The 22,500-nt window shown below is 33.8% G+C and overlaps 2 protein-coding genes across 12 annotated transcripts in view; one reads left to right on the forward strand and one right to left on the reverse strand.

Moving 5' to 3' along the window:
* Positions 1 to 14,107, forward strand: part of LOC144973106 (sodium-independent sulfate anion transporter-like) — a 118,035-nt gene extending 103,928 nt beyond the window's left edge. For 8 of the 9 annotated variants that reach the window (XM_078915143.1, XM_078915142.1, XM_078915145.1 and 5 more), the window contains 3 exons: positions 564 to 697; positions 2,260 to 2,353; positions 5,369 to 5,682. In XM_078915143.1, coding sequence (XP_078771269.1) covers positions 564 to 697; positions 2,260 to 2,353; positions 5,369 to 5,421 — 281 coding nt within the window. In that variant the 3' untranslated portion in view covers positions 5,422 to 5,682. Of the gene's footprint in view, positions 1 to 563; positions 698 to 2,259; positions 2,354 to 5,368; positions 6,284 to 12,017 lie in introns of those variants that run through there. The other variant, XR_013645489.1, reaches the window with a different exon arrangement.
* Positions 14,108 to 18,950: 4,843 nt separating this feature from the next.
* The window catches only part of LOC144973110 (uncharacterized), a 41,507-nt gene continuing 37,957 nt past the window's right edge, over positions 18,951 to 22,500 (reverse strand). For all 3 annotated transcript variants that reach the window (XM_078915157.1, XM_078915156.1, XM_078915155.1), the window contains one exon: positions 18,951 to 21,894. In XM_078915157.1, coding sequence (XP_078771283.1) covers positions 20,317 to 21,894 — 1,578 coding nt within the window. In that variant the 3' untranslated portion in view covers positions 18,951 to 20,316. The remainder of the gene's footprint in view (positions 21,895 to 22,500) is intronic.

The raw sequence follows: 22,500 nt of genomic DNA on the forward strand, positions 1-22,500 counted from the left end.
ATTGCGAAATATAAAAACACAAGTTTATTCAGTCACTTTTAATCATACATACTTATAGGGAAAAAAAAAACAAAAACAAAAAAACAGATAGTGTTTCATTTCAATTTGTTAATTACATTTATATATTAGAATGAAGTCTTCTATCGGTATTGTGATAAGTAACTCAATTAATACAATTTTCAAAATTGTCTGGAATAATTTGAGTGGAAAGAAAATTGCGCTCTCCTTCATATTTTGCAAGTAAAAAAGTCTTGTCTTTTGAAATAAAGCTCCAGAATGATTCTTTTGACATACTATGATGGGGAGCGAAATACATTTATAGATGTACAATACAAATTACTCTCTTTGGTGGAGATGTTACATGCAAGTCGGAAAAAAATATGATATATATATATATATATATATTGCTTATTTTCTTTATATCGTTGATGTATTTTTACTTCAAGGAGAATGATCAATAGACTATTTTGTTTTTAATCGACAATACCTGCAAGTTTGTCAACTAATTCTCCTTATTATCTCTCCATATTTCTTACCAATAACACACCCTGCCTCAACAATAGCTGAGAAGCCTTGCAACATTATATTAAACTTGGAGCACGTGTCAGATCTAGACTACACAGCCAGTCAGTCTTTGAAATCCCTTCATGCAGACTGTGTCAGACGAGGCATGAAGTTGATGGTCGCCAATCCACAGGTATTTCAAAAAAAAAAATATTTAAAAAAAAAAGAAAGGAAAGGAAAAATACCCCACATACAATGCGTCTTTTTTCTTCTTTTTTTTTTTTTTTAACTTTGTTTTCTTTTTTTTTTTTTTGGTGAAATAATTCAGACTAGCTAACATTTGTTGTCATTTTAAAACTTTCTTTCGTCCTCATACATATTGGATATGCCACTCTTATTATTTACTGCTCTCCTGATATAAACCAACTTGTTGACTCATTCAGCCTGAATATTAATGTTGATGTTGCTCAAAAATATATAAATAAATAAAATTAAGTTATAATCAGATAAACAAAAGAAATCAAACATTTGGTTAATGTGAACAGTTACATAACACAAGTTTTACTGGTTTTGTTATTAAGCTTTTTTTTTTAAAAAATCAAAATAATTAAAAGATATGATTTGTTGATGGGTCTAATCTCTCTTGTTAGAGGGTAGCCATGAGTACACAAATTTATAATATTGTTTCTGTCATTTAGAATTCTGTAATAATTTTTAAAAAAATAAAGACAATTTAGTCCATTAGTGTCAAGAGGCTCTATCTATCCCGAGTCTGTCCCAGTTTCAGTCTTGTAAAGTGCTTTGAAGAAATTGCCTACTACCCTTCGAATAGGCTGCTGATCTATGGAAAGTACTTTCCATGATTTCTTATGGATCCAATGATCCATCCACTGTTTATGAATAAAGAGGCCTGAAAAACAAAATCAGGCCAGTTAGTACTTGAGAAAAGAAATCTGCCAAGTGAGCAACCAGACTCAAAATTTAAAAATAAAATAATAAAAATAAAATTCCCCTTATTCATCCCCATGGGGAAATTTGTGTTTAGGGTCTATTCCAGGGAAGACTGGAATAACCCAGCGTCAGCCACAGTGCCGCGCCGCGCCAAAATGTGAGCTAGGGTGAGGTGACTTGTTCAAGGCCACACAGCGCAGCGGGTGATTTAACACAGTATCTTTTGGGTACGAAGCAAAGACTGTACCGCTGAGCCATCTGTCCCATATAAACTCCATTATGACCAACTGCCTCTAAACTGTATCAAAAACAAAAAATTGGATTTTACATATTTTTGTTTCTTAAGCGTAAAAAAAAAAACCCAACAAAACATCTCATTTCCTAATCCTCTTTATTTTGACATTAAATTCAGTTTTCATTCCGACATATAATCAGATTGGCGTGTTGGGTTACAAATGCTTCAATTCATAGAATATTCTCCCGTACTGTGAAATACAAACATGGCGTTTAGAATTTAGGCCAGAAAACTCGTCCTTTAGATATCTAATAATTAAAATGACTCTTATCCTGTCAAAAACACTCAAACCTGGAACTTCTATAAAGTCATAGTTTTTAGAGTTTTTGGCAAGATGAAGGCCATTTTAAGCATTCTATAATTGGAAGACGAGTTTTTTTTTCCAAAATGTTTAATAATCATAGTTTTTTTTTTAGAATATGGTTGTTTTTTTGGCTTTGGCTATAATCTTATTTCAACCTGGAAACTTTCAGCCCTTCATCTCGTTAACCTTCTTGAATGTTTTGCAGCCCCACATCAGGGAACAGATAAAAAACGCTGATATAAAAGACCTGGCTTGTCATGTCATGATGAAAGATGCTTTGGAAGACTTAGATATTCAGGGTGAGTGTAAGATTTAATGTATTCAGAAAGGATATGATCACAGCTAATTCAAGTATAATAGAAGGCTGGCTGTATTTCTCTGAACGCTCAGGAAAATAAACTTGAACTCTATTTCTCTGAATGGTCGGCTATCCTCCAGTAGCTGATGGGTTACGGATGCGAGGTCGATGCAAAAGTTAATGCTCAAACAGAGTGGACAGGGAATTCTCATGAATCATCAAGCTAGCGTTTTTTAGGCATGTTGTTGACAAAGATGGGTTTTATCATAAAGTTGTGCTCTCATGAATACTCCATGGCGTGTTCACTTTTGCACATCACATTGCACTATCAAAGAGAGAACAGAAGTAAACTTAAAGAACAAAGCCTGGGTGGGGATCCTGACCTCCCATAGTGGGCAGGGAGGTACATGCTGTGTCTTCTATCCCCCCGTACCTGTTTTCCAATTGTTTCCTGTCGTTGTCTTGGAATGAGATTACTTAGTTTTGTCCTGACCCTGGCCGGAGTTCCTTGGCTGGGAGGGAAACAGTCGAATGTATAGTTATAGTTTTGGGAGATGATATTTTTTTCCTTGTAAATCATCTCTCTGTTTTGCATTGTATTATGTTTAGTTTACATATTATATTATATGATTTGTAAACATTTGAGTGTATTTCTCTTAGTTGGGACCTGTGCTTGTGTCTGGATGAGACTTTTAGGTGATCTCAAACCAAGTACTTTGACAGTGTGCTCTTGGAATCTACATCTGTTCCCTATTTGAACCAATTCCCCTTTGTCTCACCTTTTCTTTTGTGCTTTAATTGTAATTCTAGAACTTTTTACTATCCCATTTTCTTCCTTTTTACTGGCGCTGATATGACCTTAATGTGTTGCAAGCGCCGTAAAACCCTTAAAAAAAAAAAAAAAAAAAAAAAAAAAAAAAAGAACAAAGCCAAAGTCTCAAGATGGGAACAGGGGTTGAAAGACAGGATACCACAAACTCAAGATAAAAGTCTAAGTCTAACAAAAACAGAAAGTTGGGAATAAAAGACCCGAGTGCCCAAGCACTTGCAAAAGAAAACCCAAAAAAATGCATACACATTCACCATTCACACAGAAACTGTCACAAATAACCAAAAAAATCTTGAGATCGGAAACCGTTCTGAGAAATAGAGGTCAAGTTTATTTTCCCGAGCATTCTGAGAAATGGTCACTTCAATAATAGAATTCTGTCATATTCTTGACACAAAACGTGGATTTTTCACTTAAAAGATAGTGTTTATGGCCTGGTAACTTCACCGCTGTAGATCAAATCTGTATGGGCCCCTGACAGAGCTGAGGAAAAGACAACAGTATTAATATTAGTGTATTGTAATTAAGGGCCTAACATTGTAAATTTAAGGGTTGTGTTCATTCATGAAAATTACCTTACTCACTATCATTAATGGTAATATCTTCAGGGAAAAAATTAATGGAAAAAGGAAGAAAGAAAGAAAAAAAAGGAAAAGGGAAATAGTAATACGGTTGTTATGAATGTTAATTATCAGTCCCTTTTGAACGTTAACAAATGCAAAGTTAATTAAAATGCAGTAGAAAACCTTGCAAGTTTTACATGAGTTCTGGCCTCACTTTTTTTTCTACTTTCTGGTTTAGCAATTTGCAAGTTATTAATATCAACAAAGATGATCTGTAATTTACAAATTTTGGCTTTTCACCCTTTTTATTTATAAGTTTGTTGGTTTATTTTTGTTTTTTGAAATAGAGCAATTCTATAATCGTCCCTCTGGTCATAAGATATTTTACCTTTTTCAAACTAACACACGTTCACGCATTGATATTAGTCATGTCTACGTTTTCTGTGAAGAAAGGTTTTAGTTATGTTTTTTAAAGGTAAATACTTCGATTCTTGCTCATTGTCTTAATAGATTGTCCCCTGATTGTATTTGTTTACTTATTTCGTTCTTCCAGTCCATATCAGGTAAGCTTGCCTGTGGCTATGCTGCAAAAGCTACTTTATTTGAGCTGCGCTTGATTTAAGAAATTAGAAAGAGTTTTTAGAATAAACTATTTGCTCCATTTTTTTTTGAGAGCTCGCTGCTTATTTGAAAATATTTTTTTAAAGCAAACAAAAAAAAAAAAAATATAGATGTTTTCTACTAAAATTTACAAACCATGATTTTTAAAAATTAATGATGTTTTTGATTTCATTTAATGGGTCAGCCAAGAAGATACTATTTCCTGAGGAGAGATTTGATATTATTATTATTATTATTATTATTATTATTATTATTATTATATTATTATTATTATTATTATAATTATTATTTATTATTATTATTATTATTATTATTATTATTATTATTATTATTATTATTATTATTATTATTATTATTATTATTATTGTTATTAAGATTTATAATGAGAAATGTCCGTTTGTTTTGATGTGTTAAAAAAAAAAAGAAACAAAATGAATTCTTTAATCATGAACATTTTACTACAACCTCTAATGAGTGAATTTTATTTACACCATTCCCATTTATCAGAACTTTTGCCAGATCAAGTTTTACGTAACTTCTTATCACTCTATTCCATTTTCATGCCTTTAACTCACTCTGTAATTGAAGTAACGATTAAACCATCTGATGAAATTTTGAAGTGGGACTAAACATTTGCTTATACCCAGTTTTCATCAGATTTCTTGATTTAAATAAATGCAATCCTGGAAACAAAAAAAACTGATTTTAAAAAGTTTAGGGGAAGCTTCCTACAGTGTTGTATGCTATAGTGGACAAACTATGTCGCAATATATTAAGATGAACATGTTGCCAGGATATTATGTTTAGAAAAAAAATTGAATTTAGGATGCATAAACATTCCAATATTGTATTGATGTTAATTCGTTTAAAATTTAATATACAGACGTTTTCTAATTGTTTTTATCTCTCCTCATTTCACACACAGCATGAGTGTTAATTATCTTTTAGCTGATTTCTATTGTAAGTATAATATTTTCGATGTTTTTTTTTTTCTATCTTGTAGACGGCCTAGCATTTGGTCCAGAAGAGCAAGAACCTTTCATGAATCAAATCTAACACAGTCCAATGTGCCAAGATTAAGTATTTCTTCAAACTTGGAGCAGACTTCGGATGAAGCGGTGCTTATATCAAAAGGGGATGGACGTAATTGTGACAGCAGTCATCTCCAGTTCTGTAATCCCGTGTTTTCTTTATGATTACATTTGTAGATGGTTATCTGACTGAAGAAAAAAAATAAAGCCCCTTATTACAGTTTAAATCTGAAAGAAAAAACAAAGCATGACAAATATTTAACAGATAAATAAATAAAACAATAAATAGATATAACTACGACGCACATTTTCCATTACCTTTATTTCTTTCATAAAAGTAATTTTATTACTGAAAGGATATTTTCAAAATAATCAATTAAATGTTAAAAAAAAAAAAAACAACGAAAAAACAAAAACAAAAAAAAAAGCAATCTAATACTTATCAGGATTTGTATTAGCAAGTACATAAATTATAATTATTGTCTCTTTGGATGCATTTTTAAAATACGTATTTATCATCAACCTGCAAACCTTCTTCCAATGGTCAAATGATTGCATTATTAAAAGATTTTAACAAGATAGCATTTATGCCATTTTTTTTTCTCGTTACAGTAGACCACTTTTATTTGTTTGTTAGATATTTAATAATATGAAACTTGGATATGTACTGAACATTGTCAAATTAACAGTTAATGGTGTTTATATAATTATGAAATATGTTATCTATGCATTAACGTTATGCAGAGCATTTAAAGGTTTTTAAATGGCATAAGATCTTAATCGACACAATGTGATACAGTAAGACGATACAATATATGAAAAGTAGTCCTTCAGAGCCAATAGGCCCTTGGAGTTTATCCCGATTTCTATGACATGATCTGACAATAGCAATTGCTTGCTACCTTTTGGATAGGACATTAGTTTAATGTAAAGTACTTTCCATCAACTCTGATAGACCCAGCTATCCAGTCACTGTTGGGTGGACAGAAGGGTCAGAAAAAAAATCTCGACTACATCCAGGATGAGATCTCGTACCCTTTGCGTGTGAAGTGAGTGCTCTATCAACTGAGCTATCGGGACCCCCACACAATATATGAATCTCATTCCTTATTTAGGATTATAAGGTTTGACATGAATCACTGGCATTGTGTGCTGAAAGAAACTTGGCTTGGACACTTTGTTCTTTTACAAAGTGAATGAAAGTATTCTGTAGGTACTTGTCGTAAAAGCCGCACAAAATACACGGTGTTTTTGCAAAACTCCTCAATAAACCACATTAGAATATATCCATCATAATGTTCTCCACTACCAGAATTTTTCATGCTGCTTCCATAATCGTACCGTTTCTCTCTCTCTCTCTCTCTCTCTCTCTCTCTCTCTCTCTCTCTCTCTCTCTCTCTCTCTCTCTGTCGCTCTCTCTCTCACCATCCTTCTCACTCTCATTTCCCCTCATTCCCCTCTATCCCCTCTTCTTCTGCGTTAAAATCTCTTTTCTGTAAGTGGGATTTTCTTTTGTATCTACCTTATACAAAACTCTTTCATTGTGTATGTGTGTGTTTGGATAAGATTAGACTTTAATGGTCTCATTTACTGTTGTCAAGTTAAAATTAATGGCTTTTATATCAACACGCTTTGTTTTTGTAATTGATTTGAATGATGGGTGAAAAGTGCAGAAACTATGATCCATTCCTTTATGTTCAAGTGCATTTCATGATGGATGGTGATTGGGCAACTCCCAACCGATGCAATACTTACATCGAATGCATTAATATTTACATAATTATATTTTGATTTTACATTTGAATCAGGTGCCCTGCTTTTATAAAAATAGTTTGAAAAATTTGTTTTAAGCTATATTATTGATTTGTTGTCGGGAACAATTAATGATATTTCCTTATGGATGAATAAAGCTTTTTTTATTAGTTAATTAATTAAATAATTAATTATTTATTTGTGACCCACTGTCTCAAAACGATATTATGTTGGAATATATCGGGCCACAATAAGAGAACCAAGAATTAAAATACATGAAATGGGAAGTCTTAGTTATTTTTTTTTATGATGTTAGAAATTCTATTTATTCTCAATCATAATGAATAGACATTCACCTCACTTTTCATATTTGTAACTGCTTATTTCCAGCAGCAAGTCCATACCGACATGATAGCCCTTTGAGACAGTTGGTCGCATTTATTCATTTATTCACTATTTATTTATTTATTTATTTATTCATTTAAATTGACAATGCACTGGACAGTTTTTGAAAAACATGTTTAATTTTTCGTGATGTTCTAACCGAATGTTTTAAGAAGTGCTCAACTTTGATGGAAAAGGACCAACATAATTTAGAGCTATAGAATAGGATTGACACTTTGTTTTTCCCTTACTTTTTGGTGTCATCATGTGTAACAGATTTTAAAGAGAATTTTTGAATTATTAGAACCATACACATACATGTATATATATATATATATATATATATATATATATATATATATATATATATTATATATATATATATATATATATATATATATTATGTGTGTGTGTGTGTGTGTGTGTGTGTGTGTGTGCATGCATGTGCGTGTATTTGAATGTACGTTTGTTTATATATGTGTCTATGCTCTATAACAGTATTTAACTTTTTATTTTCATTTTTTATTTGATTATTTGATTTTGTCATTAGAAGCAGAGACTGTTTCAGCAGCATTAGCACAACAGAATTCAGAATAAGATCTAAAGAATATTCCAGAATAGGCTTCAAACAAATCAGAACAAAACAGGTTTTCAACAGATCATTTACATATTCATTCGTTACTAAATTTTCACAATGTTCTAGTTGGGTTTTTAAAAAAAATGTTTTATAAAAAATTTCCATTTTAAAACAAGTGCTATTTGGAAAAAAAAAAACCCAGATAAACAACAACAAACCCCCCCCCCCCCCCCAAAAAAAAACATGAAAACATAAAATTAAGAGTTTCGTGACAAAAATTAATTTTAGATCCATAATATCTGCTTTGAGGACTCCATACCATATTTAGCCCGGGGCACTTTGGTTTTTAAGTATATTTAGTATTTGATCAATGATGTAAGTCAATATTTAATTACAATTAAAAAAATAGGTAATCAAATATTATGATTATTGATATAACAAAGAATAGTGGATCTCATTTTACCATAATACCATGACGGATTGCCTTATTTATTCATTTTTTGGGGTTTTTTTTACAAAAGAATGTTTTGTTTTTTTGGGGGGTTTTTTCTCTTTTTATTTATTCTTCAAAAAATTTTTTAAAATGTTTTTTTAAATTTTGGATATGATATTTTATATATTATAAAAATCATATAAAAATATAAGGCATGTAGATTATCTGGCATCAACCAGTTAACTGACGTGCTCTGGAAAAACATGCATTAAAAATTTGGCTAGAAAACATATCCTTCCAATATCAATCGATTTAGATGACTCTCAATTTAGAAAAAAAACCCTCTCAAACTCAGGACCTAGCAAGGTTCAAGGTTTGAGAGATTTTGCCTTGATCAGGGTTGTTTGAATCAATCGATATTTGAAGGACGCGTTTTCTCGCCAAATTTTTTTAATGCATGTTTTTCCAGGGTGCGTATGGCAGTTTACTGGTTTAAAAAAAACAAAAGAGGATTTGACCATGACTAACCACTCATTTGACACAACACATCCTGTGATTCGATGTCATTTACCACAATGACAACCTCCCTGATACAATTATTGTTTATTGTTAGAATGTATAATATACTGTTTTTGTTTCTCTCGGGTATAATTCATGTATTTAAACTGATATGTCATCGATCCACTATCTTGGAATGGTATTATGTCGGGGTGAGTTAGATGTTCTATGCTGAAAATTGAATTTATAGTTTTAAAAATAAGGCATGGGTTAAGTTCATGTGTTTTGTTATGGAGAATACAGCTTTGTGGTCTAGTGGTATAACCCTCGCCTTCGAATCGGAAGGTCCTGGGTTTGAGTTCCGATCTGGGCAGCGTATAATCGAGTCCTTGGAAAAAGTTTTTTACTCACGTTCTCTCACTATACTCAGGTGTAAAATGAGTACCAGGTCGTTAACAGTGTTGTCTCTGTTGGAAAAAAACAAACAAGCTGTAATATCGCCTAACACTAACAGGCATCATGTCCCGTCCTGCATTCTAAGTGTTGACTAGGGACCCTTTGTAAACCACTTTGAGCACGTTAAGTGGATATTGCTCTATATAAATGCTTGGTGTTTTTTTTTCATAACAAAGAATGTAGCCTTTAAGCTGTTGATAAAGTAAAATTTCATATCTCTTATCATTATAAACTTTGAATTCAGTTTGAGACATCTGGTTTACCCTACGTCATACTGTATAAAGACAATGGATCACAATTAGTCAACATAATGGTCTTCAATGAAGATTCTTTGTATTTAACATTATATCTCATTATTATTATAATATGGTCTTACCTATCTGGTGAACTATTAATAAATAGCTTAAAATTCGTCTTTTGAATGTATAAACTTAACAGGTAAATTAATTGCCTCGAGGGTAGGCAGCGCAACTTAAAATGCAGATAGAGTTGATTTTTGCAATGTTTTTAAAACAGCGAAAGATAGAGAAGAAACTGATTAAGAAAGAAAGTGATAATGGTGATGATGTTGTTGATATTGAAGATAATGATGATGATGATGATGATGATGAATAATAAATAATAATAATAATAATAATAATAATAATTAATAATAATAATAATAATATATAATAATAATAATAATAATAATAATAATAATAATAAATAATAATAATAATAATAATAATAATAATAATAATAATAATAATATAATAATAATAATAATAATAATAATAATAATAATATAATATTTTACAGATTTTTTCAACTACTAGCAGGTGGTGAGTTAAGAACATGAATCAATAAAGTGAAACCGTGTACAATCAATGAAGACGGGATGTCAACTTTTAATATTCCTCCTCTCATGTTGATTGTCATCTTAACTTGTTTTCCCTAAATTTTATACATTTTGCTTATTCTTGCAAGCTTTTTGAGCTATACTGAAGATGCTCTATACGTCATCAAGAGGGTATCATTAAAAAAATTAATGTTTTTTTTTTTGTTTTTTTTTGTGGTGGGGGGGGGGGGGGGGGGGGGATATGCGACACCAACAGTAGCGCTTCGTCTGAATGAGTCGATCAGTTTATATGAAAAAAAAAGAATAGGGCAGAATAGTTAGAGGAAATGTCCCTTTAGGTATGGGAATGATGATACGTTGACACGCTGAGGTGGTGGGTTTTTCATTGATCCTTGCTATCTTTATGTTACCCCTATATCAACCACCCTTCCCATGAGGCTTCCCATGTGCTCCTGCTTTGGAAACAAATCATTCGGTGTCGTCAGGCCCTGTCTAGGTATTTTGTTGACGACAGGAGAAACAGTTGGATAGATTTAATTATTCATAAGATATTTTCTTTTCTTGCAAAGTAACTTTACTTTAACTTTGACTGTTGTGATTTAATTGTTATATAACTATTTCACCATGCCATTTTCCCTCGTGCTGAAATGACATTAATGAGACACATGTGTCGTATCTGTTTTCCAACTTGCTTTCTGTCTTTGTTTTGGAATGGTTTTGTCCTGGCCCTGGCCGGATACCCTGGCTGGAAGGGAAACAGTCAAATGTATAGTTAGTTTTGGGAGATGATATTTTTTGTCTTGTAAATCAACTCTCTGTTATGTACTGTATTATGATTTGTTTACATATTATATACGATTTGTAAACATTTGAGTGTATTCTTCTTAGTAGGGATCTGGGCTCTTGTCTGGATGAGGCTTTTAGGTGATCTCAAACTAAGTACTTTGAAAGTGTGCTCTTGGAATCTACACCAATTCCCTATTTGTACCAATTCCCTTTTGTCTTACCTTTTCTTGGGTGCTTTAATTGTAGTTCTAGAACTTTTAACTATCCCATTTTCTTTCTTTTTACTGGCGCTGATATGATCTTAATGTGTTGTAAGCGCCGTAAAACCCTTAAAAAACAAACAAACATAAAAATATGTCCTAAATTCTGAAGACACGCAAATATATACGAAACCTGATCTATACAATCCAAAATAAATCATGGGAAAAATGGCTTATTTGTATTTATTTTGTTCTCGAATATTCACTGTTGCTAGAATTGCAATAATGGACGTGTATATGTGACATATCGCCTCTATCCGGCTCTATGTTAGGGTGAACGATATGATGAATTCTGAAATGTCAGTCCAACCTATAGGATTTTAGTCAATTTATCAAACACCTATTTAAGATAACAAATGCAGTTTTTTAAACAGTTAGACAAAAGAAAACAAATGAAGAATGGAAAAGAATGAAAATCTTCAAAATTCTAAATTTCATTGATCTGATCATTTTGGCGGGGGTCCCAGTTGCTCAGTTGGTAGAGAACTCACTTCACACGCAGAGGGACCAAGGTCAATCCCGGATGCAGTCGAAATTTTGTCCGACTTTGTCTACTTAGCAGTAAATGGATAGCTGGGTCTGTTCCATCTGGCAGAAAGTATTTTGCAATAGACTAGCGTTCTATCCAAAAAGGTAGCAAGCAATTCCTATTGTCCCTTTCACGTTACAGAAACCGAGATAAACTCCGGTTCCAGGGGTCTTACGGCTCTGAAGGCCTACTTAAAAAAAAAAAATTCGGCCCAGTTCAGATTTGATTATTTGCTTCACCCTAGCATTAAGCAACAGCCCTGAGACGGTGAAATAGATATAGTATTCAGTACTCTTGATGTTTCATTGTACAATAATGGAAAACTATTAAGGACCTCCCTACTCGTTATATAACTTGATAAAATATTATGTTTCACATTTCCTGTTTGCTGTTACCATTGTGCCTTAATACTTACTAACATTAACATTGTTGTGTTGTACACAACGGCCTGCTGTTCCTATAATATTATTTCAACATGTAGCGCTACTAGTTGGGTCCTCTACCTCTTTCCACCTCGCTGCTATCCTTTTTTTTTTTTCAAAATAATGTTTTCTGTTAGTGTCCAAAAATGAGACGACTTGGTTTGCCCAGGCCCAGACCGTGATCATTTTCCATAAGGGTAGCAGTTAGATGTGAGTGTGTGTGAGTATTTTTTTGAGCGTCAATCTTTTAATTATTAGTTTTTAAAAAAATGTTTATCTAAATTCAATGTTCAATCGAAACAAAAAATTCTGCAGATTTGACAACAAAACTAATTATATCGATAATTAATAGCATTTAATGATAATAGTGATGGGTGATGACGGTGATGATGATGATGGTGACGATAATGATGATGACGATGATGATGATCGTGATGATGATGTTGATTGAAAACTCTGATACAATTCATAACATTCCTTATAGACAATACGCAGGAAATGCATATTGGAAGTCATTGTACAATTTGTTACTTACTGGTCATCAGGGTTTTATACAGATGTCTGAAACAGAGTAAGTTCAGTTCTATGTTTGCATTTTATATTAATTGTTTAAGTAGGTAGTAGAAATAATATTCTAAAACCCAAAAACATTCAAGCCATGTTGTTGACACAGACTTACATTCAACTTCTTCCCCTTTTAAAAAAAATACAGAGATATATGAGATATTGCACTTTATTTCGAATGTTTCTCATTCACCTAGATATCTGCACGGTTTAAATTATTTTAAAAAATCATCTTTTGCACACTAAAATATCATTTCTGAATATGCTGCCGTCGTCTGAAAACAAAAAAGACACATGAAAAAAAATTGGCCAGAAAACTCTCCCCTCAAATATCGATCGATTAGAATGACTCTCATCCCGTCAAACTTTTTCTAACCTTGGACTTTTTTTTTAAATCCCAGGTTTGAGAGATTTTGACAAGATGCGGGTCATTTTAATTGATTTATATTTGAAGTACGGATTTTCTGGCCAAAATTTATATAAAGTGTTTTATTTTGTTTTTCAGAGTACTTTAGATTTCTGACTATGGTCGTAGAAAGGGTATAATATTTTGGTAATAAATTGGTTATTCACCGTCTTGAGTTTAAGCGATATTAGCTTCACTGGTCATTCTTTATATAATATATATTTTTGGGGTTGTTCTTGGTTCTGTCATTGTAATATTATTTTATGTTACACACGAGATGCCAAATCTTATGATGACTTATAGACTGTTTCGTAATGTTATAATATTATGTTATTGTTATTATCACTACAATCTGTATCTGCGGGTGGTTGGATGGGAGCATCACCCTTGAATCATATACCTATGATGTTCGCATGGGTGTACGATCCGATAGTGATGTCGTTTCTTCTTCTCGTTACTAGCCTATCCTGCTTCTTTGGTTTGTGATTGTATTTTTGACAGGGGATTTTTTTTTTCTGTAAATCTTCTGCCTGTTTGTTCTTGGTTATTTATAGTTTAGCTTATGATATCTTTAGGTTATGATTTTGATTTACATTTGTACTATTTTTGTTAGATTGCTTGTTTTTTTGTTTCAGCGGTCTCTCATATAACCTCAATTGTGTTGGAAGAGACCTAAAGCAACAAACAAACAATCTGTATCTTTTCTTGTTATGTTTTGATGATTCAATATTCCATGGATATCAGCAATGAAGATGCATAAATATTATTATGATATAAACCGATAATATACTATATTTATAACAATACAGTGATTTGGTGTGTTGACTCAGTATGTTGGGGTGTGATTTTTAAAAACCTCCCATAGTGAACAGAGGGGCCACTTTTGTTGTGGCTTCTATTCCCGAATATCTGTTTTGTTTTTTTTCATTTACGATTTTGCTTTCTGTCCTTGTCTTGGAATGTCCTTGGCCCGAGAGGAACATAGTCAAATGTATAGTATTAGTTTTTGGAAATGATCTTTTTTTACTTGTACACAATATCTGTTATGTAGGGAAAGTTTTTTTTTCGTTTTGAATATATTTTGTGAACATTTGAATTTAACCCTTTTAAGTGGGATCATGCGCTGGTATCTGGATGAGACTTTAAAGCGATCTCAAACTAAGCACATTGATAGTTTGCTCTTGAACATGACACTGTTACCAATCAGGTACTCATTTTACACCGAAGTGTAGTGAGAGAATGTGAGTAAAGAACCGTTTCACGGAACTCAACTTTGTGCTGTTCGGAGCGGGACTCAAAATAGGGGTCAAACGCCACGAAGGCAGCAACAGCTTCTAATGGTCTCACACTGCAATGCTCAATCCAGGCGACGAACTCGTCAGCAGATTCGTGCACAGTCGCGGACCCACCCGGCCACTTGAAATAGGAAAAATTCGTAGTTTTCAAGGGTAATAACAGCACAGTAGACAGAGCTTAATTTAAAATTCACCAACGTGTCCTTAATAAGTGGAAAGTACGCTTTTATCCCCTGTATATGCTAGCTCTGGCACCAGAACTTCTTTTTCAAGAAGTTTTATTGAATTAAAAATTTTAAATCTTTATAAAAGTTCCCAGAGTGGAGTCAAAAATTCGTAGTTCTACGGGATTTTCGTAATAAATAACAATGTGAAATGGAATGTAAGCTTAAAAAGAGGATGGATGAAACACTACAGACGAATGAGATGATGTGGTAGAGGCGTTGCTAAGATGAATGATTCATCTTAGCAACGCCACTACCACATTATCCCATTCGTCCGTAGTGTTTCATTCATCCTGTTTTGTTGATAACGGGGAATTCCGAAACGTCCATTTTATCTGTTTTCGTATATAAAATTGAAGCTTACATTCCATTTCACATTGTTATTTATTTCTTCGAGCTTCGAGCAGCAACATTTACATTACGGGATTTTCATAGCAATAATAAGAAAACTACAACACGCAAGAAGCCTGGTGCGAGGAATGGAAAAGGAATAAACCAACAGGATGAGAACTAATTGAAGATCCCTGTAAAAGTCTCCCAGGTCTACAGGATCAACCAAGAAAATACTGGGTAGCTGCAAATAGACTACGGTCAAAACATACAAGAACAGCTGCCAACATGCACAAATGGGGGCTCCAAGAATCACCAACATGCGCAAAGTGCAACCAAGCACCACAAGATGCAAACCACCTCGTACTAGATTGCCCAGAGACAAAACTTGAAAGGGGATTTGAAACCATCAACAAATGTGATGATGACTTCCGAACCTGGATTGATACCTTGAACATAGAAGTGTAGCCGAACGATACTACTACTACTATAGTAATAGACAGGTCTGTTCGTATCACAAGACCCGGAAGCCATACTTATGTTCACCGTGCATTTTCTAAGGGTATGTTTGGTTTTGTTCTTAAGGGTTTTATTTACACTTTTAGTATTAGGTCATTTCAACACCAGTTCTACCAATATAGATACAACATTTGTACAAAACACAAACAAGTCACTTGCGATTTGGATAAATTGATGTTTATTTAGGCATACATTTTAATTCGTAAACCAGCATAATATGTTGTAGGATTTGGGAGCAAACACAAAGTAGATTAATATAATATAATATTGTAAGTAACATCGGTCCTTTTGAGCGACAAGATCCGTGGAATTAATCCCGGTTTGTTTAGCGTTTACCAGATAATGGAATTTTTGCGACCACCTTAATTTTATGTCGCTAGTTTATCAAATCGTTGTGTGTACTTTACCCATGTGTGGTATATATATATATATATATATATATATATATATATTATATATATATATATATATATATATATATATATATAATATTATATATATATATATATATTAGTAACACACAGTCCTGACGATGGCTGAAAGGCCTGAAACATCGATGTAGACTGACTCCAACATGTGGTAAATATTACAATAATAATAATAATATATATATATGTATATATATATATATAATATATATTATATATATATATATATATATATATATATATATATATATTTATACTTTATACAACAATGCCGCGAAATAAGCATAATAATAGAATAATTTGGGAGTAAACTAAGGTATGAATATTATTGTAAATCATAGTAGTCATTTTAAGTCATGAGGGCCCTTGGAGCGGTTAGGATATTCTGCTTAGCCTAAAAAAAAACAACACAGATTTCAAAATATTTGGCCAGAAAACTCGTCCTTCAATTATCGATCGATTAAAATAACCTCCATCTTGTCAAAAACTCTCAAACATGAGGTTTCAGAAGTTTTGACAAGATGAGGGTCATTTCAGTCAATATGTTTGAAGGAAGAATTTTCTGGCCAACAATTTTTAAATATGTAGGGTTTTTTTTTAGAACACGGCAGTTTCCTGTTTTTGTATCGTAAAACGTTTTGCTCGTGATCCTCGGAATATGACAATACTGACAAAACACTTTTTTTCATTTTGGCCAGGAAAAAAAATTAGATAAAGATGGCCATGACTTCACAGGAAGTTTCAAACCCAAGACCTTTCAGAATTTGTGACCTGTTGGATTAAATTTTTATTTATTTCTGCCCAAAATACTTAAACAAACACGTTTTTTTACAGTGTATTTGTGGTCATTGTGACACTACTACTTAGTCCATTTCAGCGCAAATAAATAAAGAAGACGAAAGGGGAAACACTGAAGATCTGAAGTTAAAAACATCAATGTAAAAGAACTGATTCAAATAAGAAAAAGAAGATTCCACGAGCAATCCATGAATGTGCGTTACCTTAAATCCCCATCCAGGCCCAGGCATAGATGAAAGATACACTCAAATGTTGACAACAAAGTCCGATTTATTCAAAAATATTATAATGCATAACAGAGAGATAATTTACAGAGGATAAGATATATCTTTCTAAAAAAAAAATGGATCTCTACCTATGACTGCTTAGGACCTTTACCAGAACTAGGGGGAAAAACCCCAAAAACAATCCAGAAAAAAGACAGAGAGCAACATGGAAAGAAAAAAAACACTCTATATAGAGGGATAGAAAACACATTGACCTCTCCGCCCACCTTGGCCCACCAGCACTATAGATAGAATGAAGTTTACGTCACTCGGGTCTTTGTTATTGTTTTGCCATCCACGTTTGTGAATAATTCTCAATTAACTGTATTAACCAGACTATAAACATTCAAGGTTACACTATTGTTTTGTGTGTTGGTCCGGATGGCAATGCTGTGAGTTTCTTCTTAGCCAAGCGCATACTATCTATACGGCAGAATAGCTTATCATAATAATAATATTGTAAGTAGCAGAACGTACCTTACTTTTGAGCAATAAGGCCAATGGAATTAATCCCATTTTATTTCGTGCTTCACGATGGTTGTATTTCCTTGCAATCAATCCGTCGAGCACGTCGTTTGTTGTTTGTTTGTTTTTAAGGGTTTTACGGCGCTTGCAACACATTTAGGTTATATCAGCGCCAGTAAAAAGAAAGAAAATGGGATCGTAAAAAGTTCTAGAATTACAATTAAAGCACCCAAGAGAAAGTAAGACAAGGAACTGGGAACAAATAGGGATCAGATGTAGATTCCAAGAGCTTACCACCAATGTACTTAGCTTGAGATCACCTATAAGTCTCATCCGGACACAAGCACAAAATCCAACAAAGAGGAATACACTCAGATGCTTACATTATACATTAAAAATAACAAATATAATAATACATAACAGAGAGATGATTTACAAGGAAAAATTATCATCTCTCAAAGCAATAACTATGCATTTGACTGTATCCATCCCAGCCAGGACTCCGGCCAGAGCCAGGAGAAAACCAAGTAATCTCATTCCAAGACAAAGACAGAAAGCATGTTGGAAAACAGACATAGGGGGATAGAAGACACAGCATGGACCCCCCTGCCCGCTATGGGAGGTCAGGATCCCCACCCAGGAGTACGTCGTTCTCGAAGCGCATTTCCCCTAGATTAAACCCATCCCAGCTACTTAATCACTGTCCGGAGATCAGAGGAAAAATTAATCTTGGGTCCGCTTGAGTGTGAGTTGAATGCTCTACTTACAAGTTGAGCAACTGGGCTCCAGAAATATGACTGGGAGCTGATGATTTGGTTAATTTTTTAATCGGATCCACACATCATTTGGGTATGGCTTTTACACACATGGGAAAACAAAATACTAAAAGGATACCGAAATTGGAACAATTTTCCCTGCATTATATTACCCTCAATGTGGAGATGTAAGCTATTTTGCATTTGCCGAATAATTTGCTATTTAAGTAAGCACCATTTGAATCAACTGCGTTATTGTTTGTTTTGTTTTTTTAAATATATTTTATCTAATCCATATTATCAAATATTTACATTCTCAAGTCAAAGGTTATAATTAGAATCGATAATTTTTTTCTGTTTGTAAATGATGACACTGTTGAAATTTTCAATATTTTAAAAGGTTTAATGAACACAATACGAAATCAATTTATATCTGAGACAGGATCTTAATCAGAAATATTGAAAATAGACAAGCAATTATCGGAATATATATAAATATAATATATATATATATATATATATATATATATATATATATATATATATATAATTCCATTTTCAGTCACCGATTTTTCTCTTTTGAGACATTTTATATCTTTAAAAGCTGAGTGAACAAAATATTACATTCATTTTCAACTGAGACAGGATCTGATTAGAAAATGATATGATGGTGACAGCGTTATTAGACTTATCAAATATTTTATTCTCTAATAGACGGCATTCACTTTGAAAAAATAAATTACAATAAGAGGAACGTTTTTGTAAAGACAAAAGTATAAATTTGAAAAAAAGATCAATTGTTCCAATTTAAGAAATTCTTCTTTTCTATAATATGTTTTTAAAAATATATATAAGTCATTATTTTTAATAAATTACGAAATAATTTGTAAGTAGTGATGCATAGTTTTAAAGATCTACATAATGGTGAAAAATAAGTTTTAAATGAACATAATAACATGTAATCATTATCAAATAAAAATACTGAATTTGATAGATAGTTTTGAGTTGAAGAAATCAATGTCGATGTACAAGTATGATATAACATAAAAAACTCACCGATAATCAACTATTTGATTGAACACTTTAAGTATTTGAATGACAGACATGCTCATTTCAAAATTACGATCATCAATATCACACAAAACAGTCTTTCAACATTCGCTGTTTACATCATGCATATCTATTTTCTCTTTTTTATGTTTATTACAACATTAGATTTTACAAATCGACAATAAATATGTATGCGTATCCCGATATTATAATAGTGTAATTCAAAATATTAGCAAACAACATCAAAAAAAGAATTATCCTCTCCCCCAGCCAAAAGAGAAAAAAAAATTGTCATAGATCACTATATTAACTGAAAAGAATGATTATAGATCTATGTCTTTTTGCACATTTAATACGATCATTTTCTGAGACATGTCGCTAAAGATCGTTTCCTTTACATTAACGAAGTCAGTCAGTTTCCAACTAATCCATTCATCATGTTTTGAGATACTCCCAATTTTATAACAAATTATTACCAAACAATGACACAGCCTTTTAAAATAACATTTCATATCTCTCTCTCTCTCTCTCTCTCTCTCTCTCTCTCTCTCTCTCTCTCTCTCTCTCTCTCTCTCTCTCTCTCTTCTCTCTCATTCCTTTCCAAACTCTTGTACATTCTATCGTTCTCGTGTGCTATTTATTTTTCCAACATGGAATGAAATACCGATTTTTAAAATTCTCATTCTGATAGATCATTTGAATTTGAAAATAATGGCAAGTTATAAAGACAATTCCGAGTACAAAGTCATCAAGCCAGGAAATAGCATGGATTAATACGCTCTCTCACTATGTACACAGCTGAAATTATTGGATAATACAGGAGAATACATGGTTTAGATTAGATTAGCTGGAAAGTATCATAATATTGTTGATAATAGCAGTATTTTAGTATAGGACAGGAATGTTTGCCCCTGAGAGTGGTGGAGGAGGGCCTGGAGGAGGGGGAGGTGGTGGTGGAGGTTGTGATGGTGGTATATCCTGGTTTTGAACCGATGCGCCAAACATCTCTTTGGGCGATTGAGGTGAGAGATCATGGGTGGGACTATCTGGATAATCCGCATTAGGGATGATTTCCGGGGGATCTTGGGCGAACTGGACAGCTGACACACGTCGAAAGGGATCGCCCAATTCCGAGTCATCATCATTTTGTTCTTCTCTTGGACTCTGGAATCTCGTCGACAGCGATGGTTCTGGCGGTGGAAGCAATGTCTCGTCTATTTTACTTTGTCGTCTACGAAGTTCTTCCATAAAAGGGAGACCACTTTCTTTGCCGTGACTTCCAAATGATTTAGCTGGGATTTTATCCTCTATACTTTTAGAAGTTGTAGATGGATTAGTCGTCTCCCCTAGGAGAATGATATCATCGATGTCAAAACCTCCCTCTTTTTTGATAATCTTGCCTGGGGGAGGAGTAGGAGGTCTATGCATTTTCTCTTTAAAACCTGAAGGGGAGGGTCTGGGGGGAGGAAGAGACGATGGTGGTGGAGGAGGTGGTGGGGGAGGGGGAGGGACAGAGGCAGAAGGTGGTGGGGGAGGTGAGGGAGACCTTGCTAAATTATCTAATCTTTCCATAGCACTGAATGTATTCTGTGTTGATGAAAGCTCTTTTCTTGCTGTGCTCGCACCAAAAGTAAAGTTATCGTTCTCCGACGACGAAGCTCTCTGAAGCTCAGATTTTCTTGCCTCTCTGTGAGACATTCCCATTTCTATGATATCGTCTAAGTTGCTAGTTGTTCTGGCTTTCTCTTGGTTGTCTTGATTGAGGGATTCCGAAGAATAATCGACTCTGGGAGTAAGCAGAGGCGGCTCATCCATACGTGGATGCGCTGATTTTGACAGAGCATCCATGCTGTAATCAACTCTAGGGCTTGGGTTGACAGTTTTAGATAGGCCGCCTATTACATCGTAATCCATTCTCGGGGTTGGCTCGGGTTCCAGCGATTCTGTTCTCCCAAGGATTCGGGTGTTCGAGTTAAGGGAATAATCAGGCCTAGGCGTGTCACCTGTCAAGGAGCCTAAATTTAAAAGGGGTGGTCTCTCTGTCTCGCTGATTTCATCATCTGGCTCTTGAGTAACACCGGGATTACGGTATGAAGATCTCATCTGAGTAACGGAGAAAGGACCCTCGCCAGTTACAAAATCTTGATTTTTATTTACACTTCTCCTGGACGCAGACATTCGCTCCAAAAGGAAATGTTCCATTGTATCCGAGTCCGTTTGTAAATCCACGTCGTCGTTTCTGTTATTGTTTTTATCGGTATTTCGAGAAAACGCGGCAACATCAATATCTTTTGTTGTTAAAATGAAATTTCTAGGTCTCTCGACATGCACCGACTCATCGGTATCATTATGGGAGTGGTGGCCTGAATCTTCTGCGGCTATTTTCTCTACGGACTTTGACCTTGACTTGGATCTTGATTTGGACCTTTTTCTTCGGCGTGATTCACGACTCTTACGGCTGACCTGTCGAAATAAAAACAAAAGGATATAGACCGATATTGTAAAATTATCTCATTTTGACTGCTTCGTAGCCACTAGTCTATGTATAAATTTATACACTGAGTTTATTTTCTTCAAAATGAAATAGATGTTTTGCTCACGTCAAGACAAATACTACGACTAATCCAATGCAATCAAGAATATCTGGCAACTGCTCTTTGCTGATAAAATTTGCCCTACATTGTAGGGGAGGGCATCCGGGTCACCAAAAGGTCATCGATGCTTTAGGTTTTGAGAAGTCAGGTCATCGACGACTGAGAACTTCCCGACCTCCACTTAGTTCTCGATGCTTTTCTCGTCTCGAGAATCTTGGTCGTCGATGCTTCTCGTATTGAGTCCCGAGTCCCGAGTCTCGAGACTATACTGCGCGAGCGACGCACGCGTTACTAACAATGTGTACTATCTGCACTGTTCACCCCTCTCTCGTCGGCGATGATTCCAGCGAAGCTCGAGACTTTTTTGCGTCTCGATGCTTTTTTGAGTCTCGAGACCCAAAAAAGTCTCGAGCATCGCTCTAGTCATCGGTGCTTTCATTCAATACCTAGTCATTGGTATTGGGTATTGACGTTA

This window comes from Berghia stephanieae, chromosome 5 (genome assembly GCF_034508935.2).
Source record: "Berghia stephanieae isolate SIO BIC M18660-M18661 chromosome 5, UCSD_Bste_1.3, whole genome shotgun sequence".
NCBI lineage: Eukaryota > Metazoa > Mollusca > Gastropoda > Nudibranchia > Aeolidiidae > Berghia > Berghia stephanieae.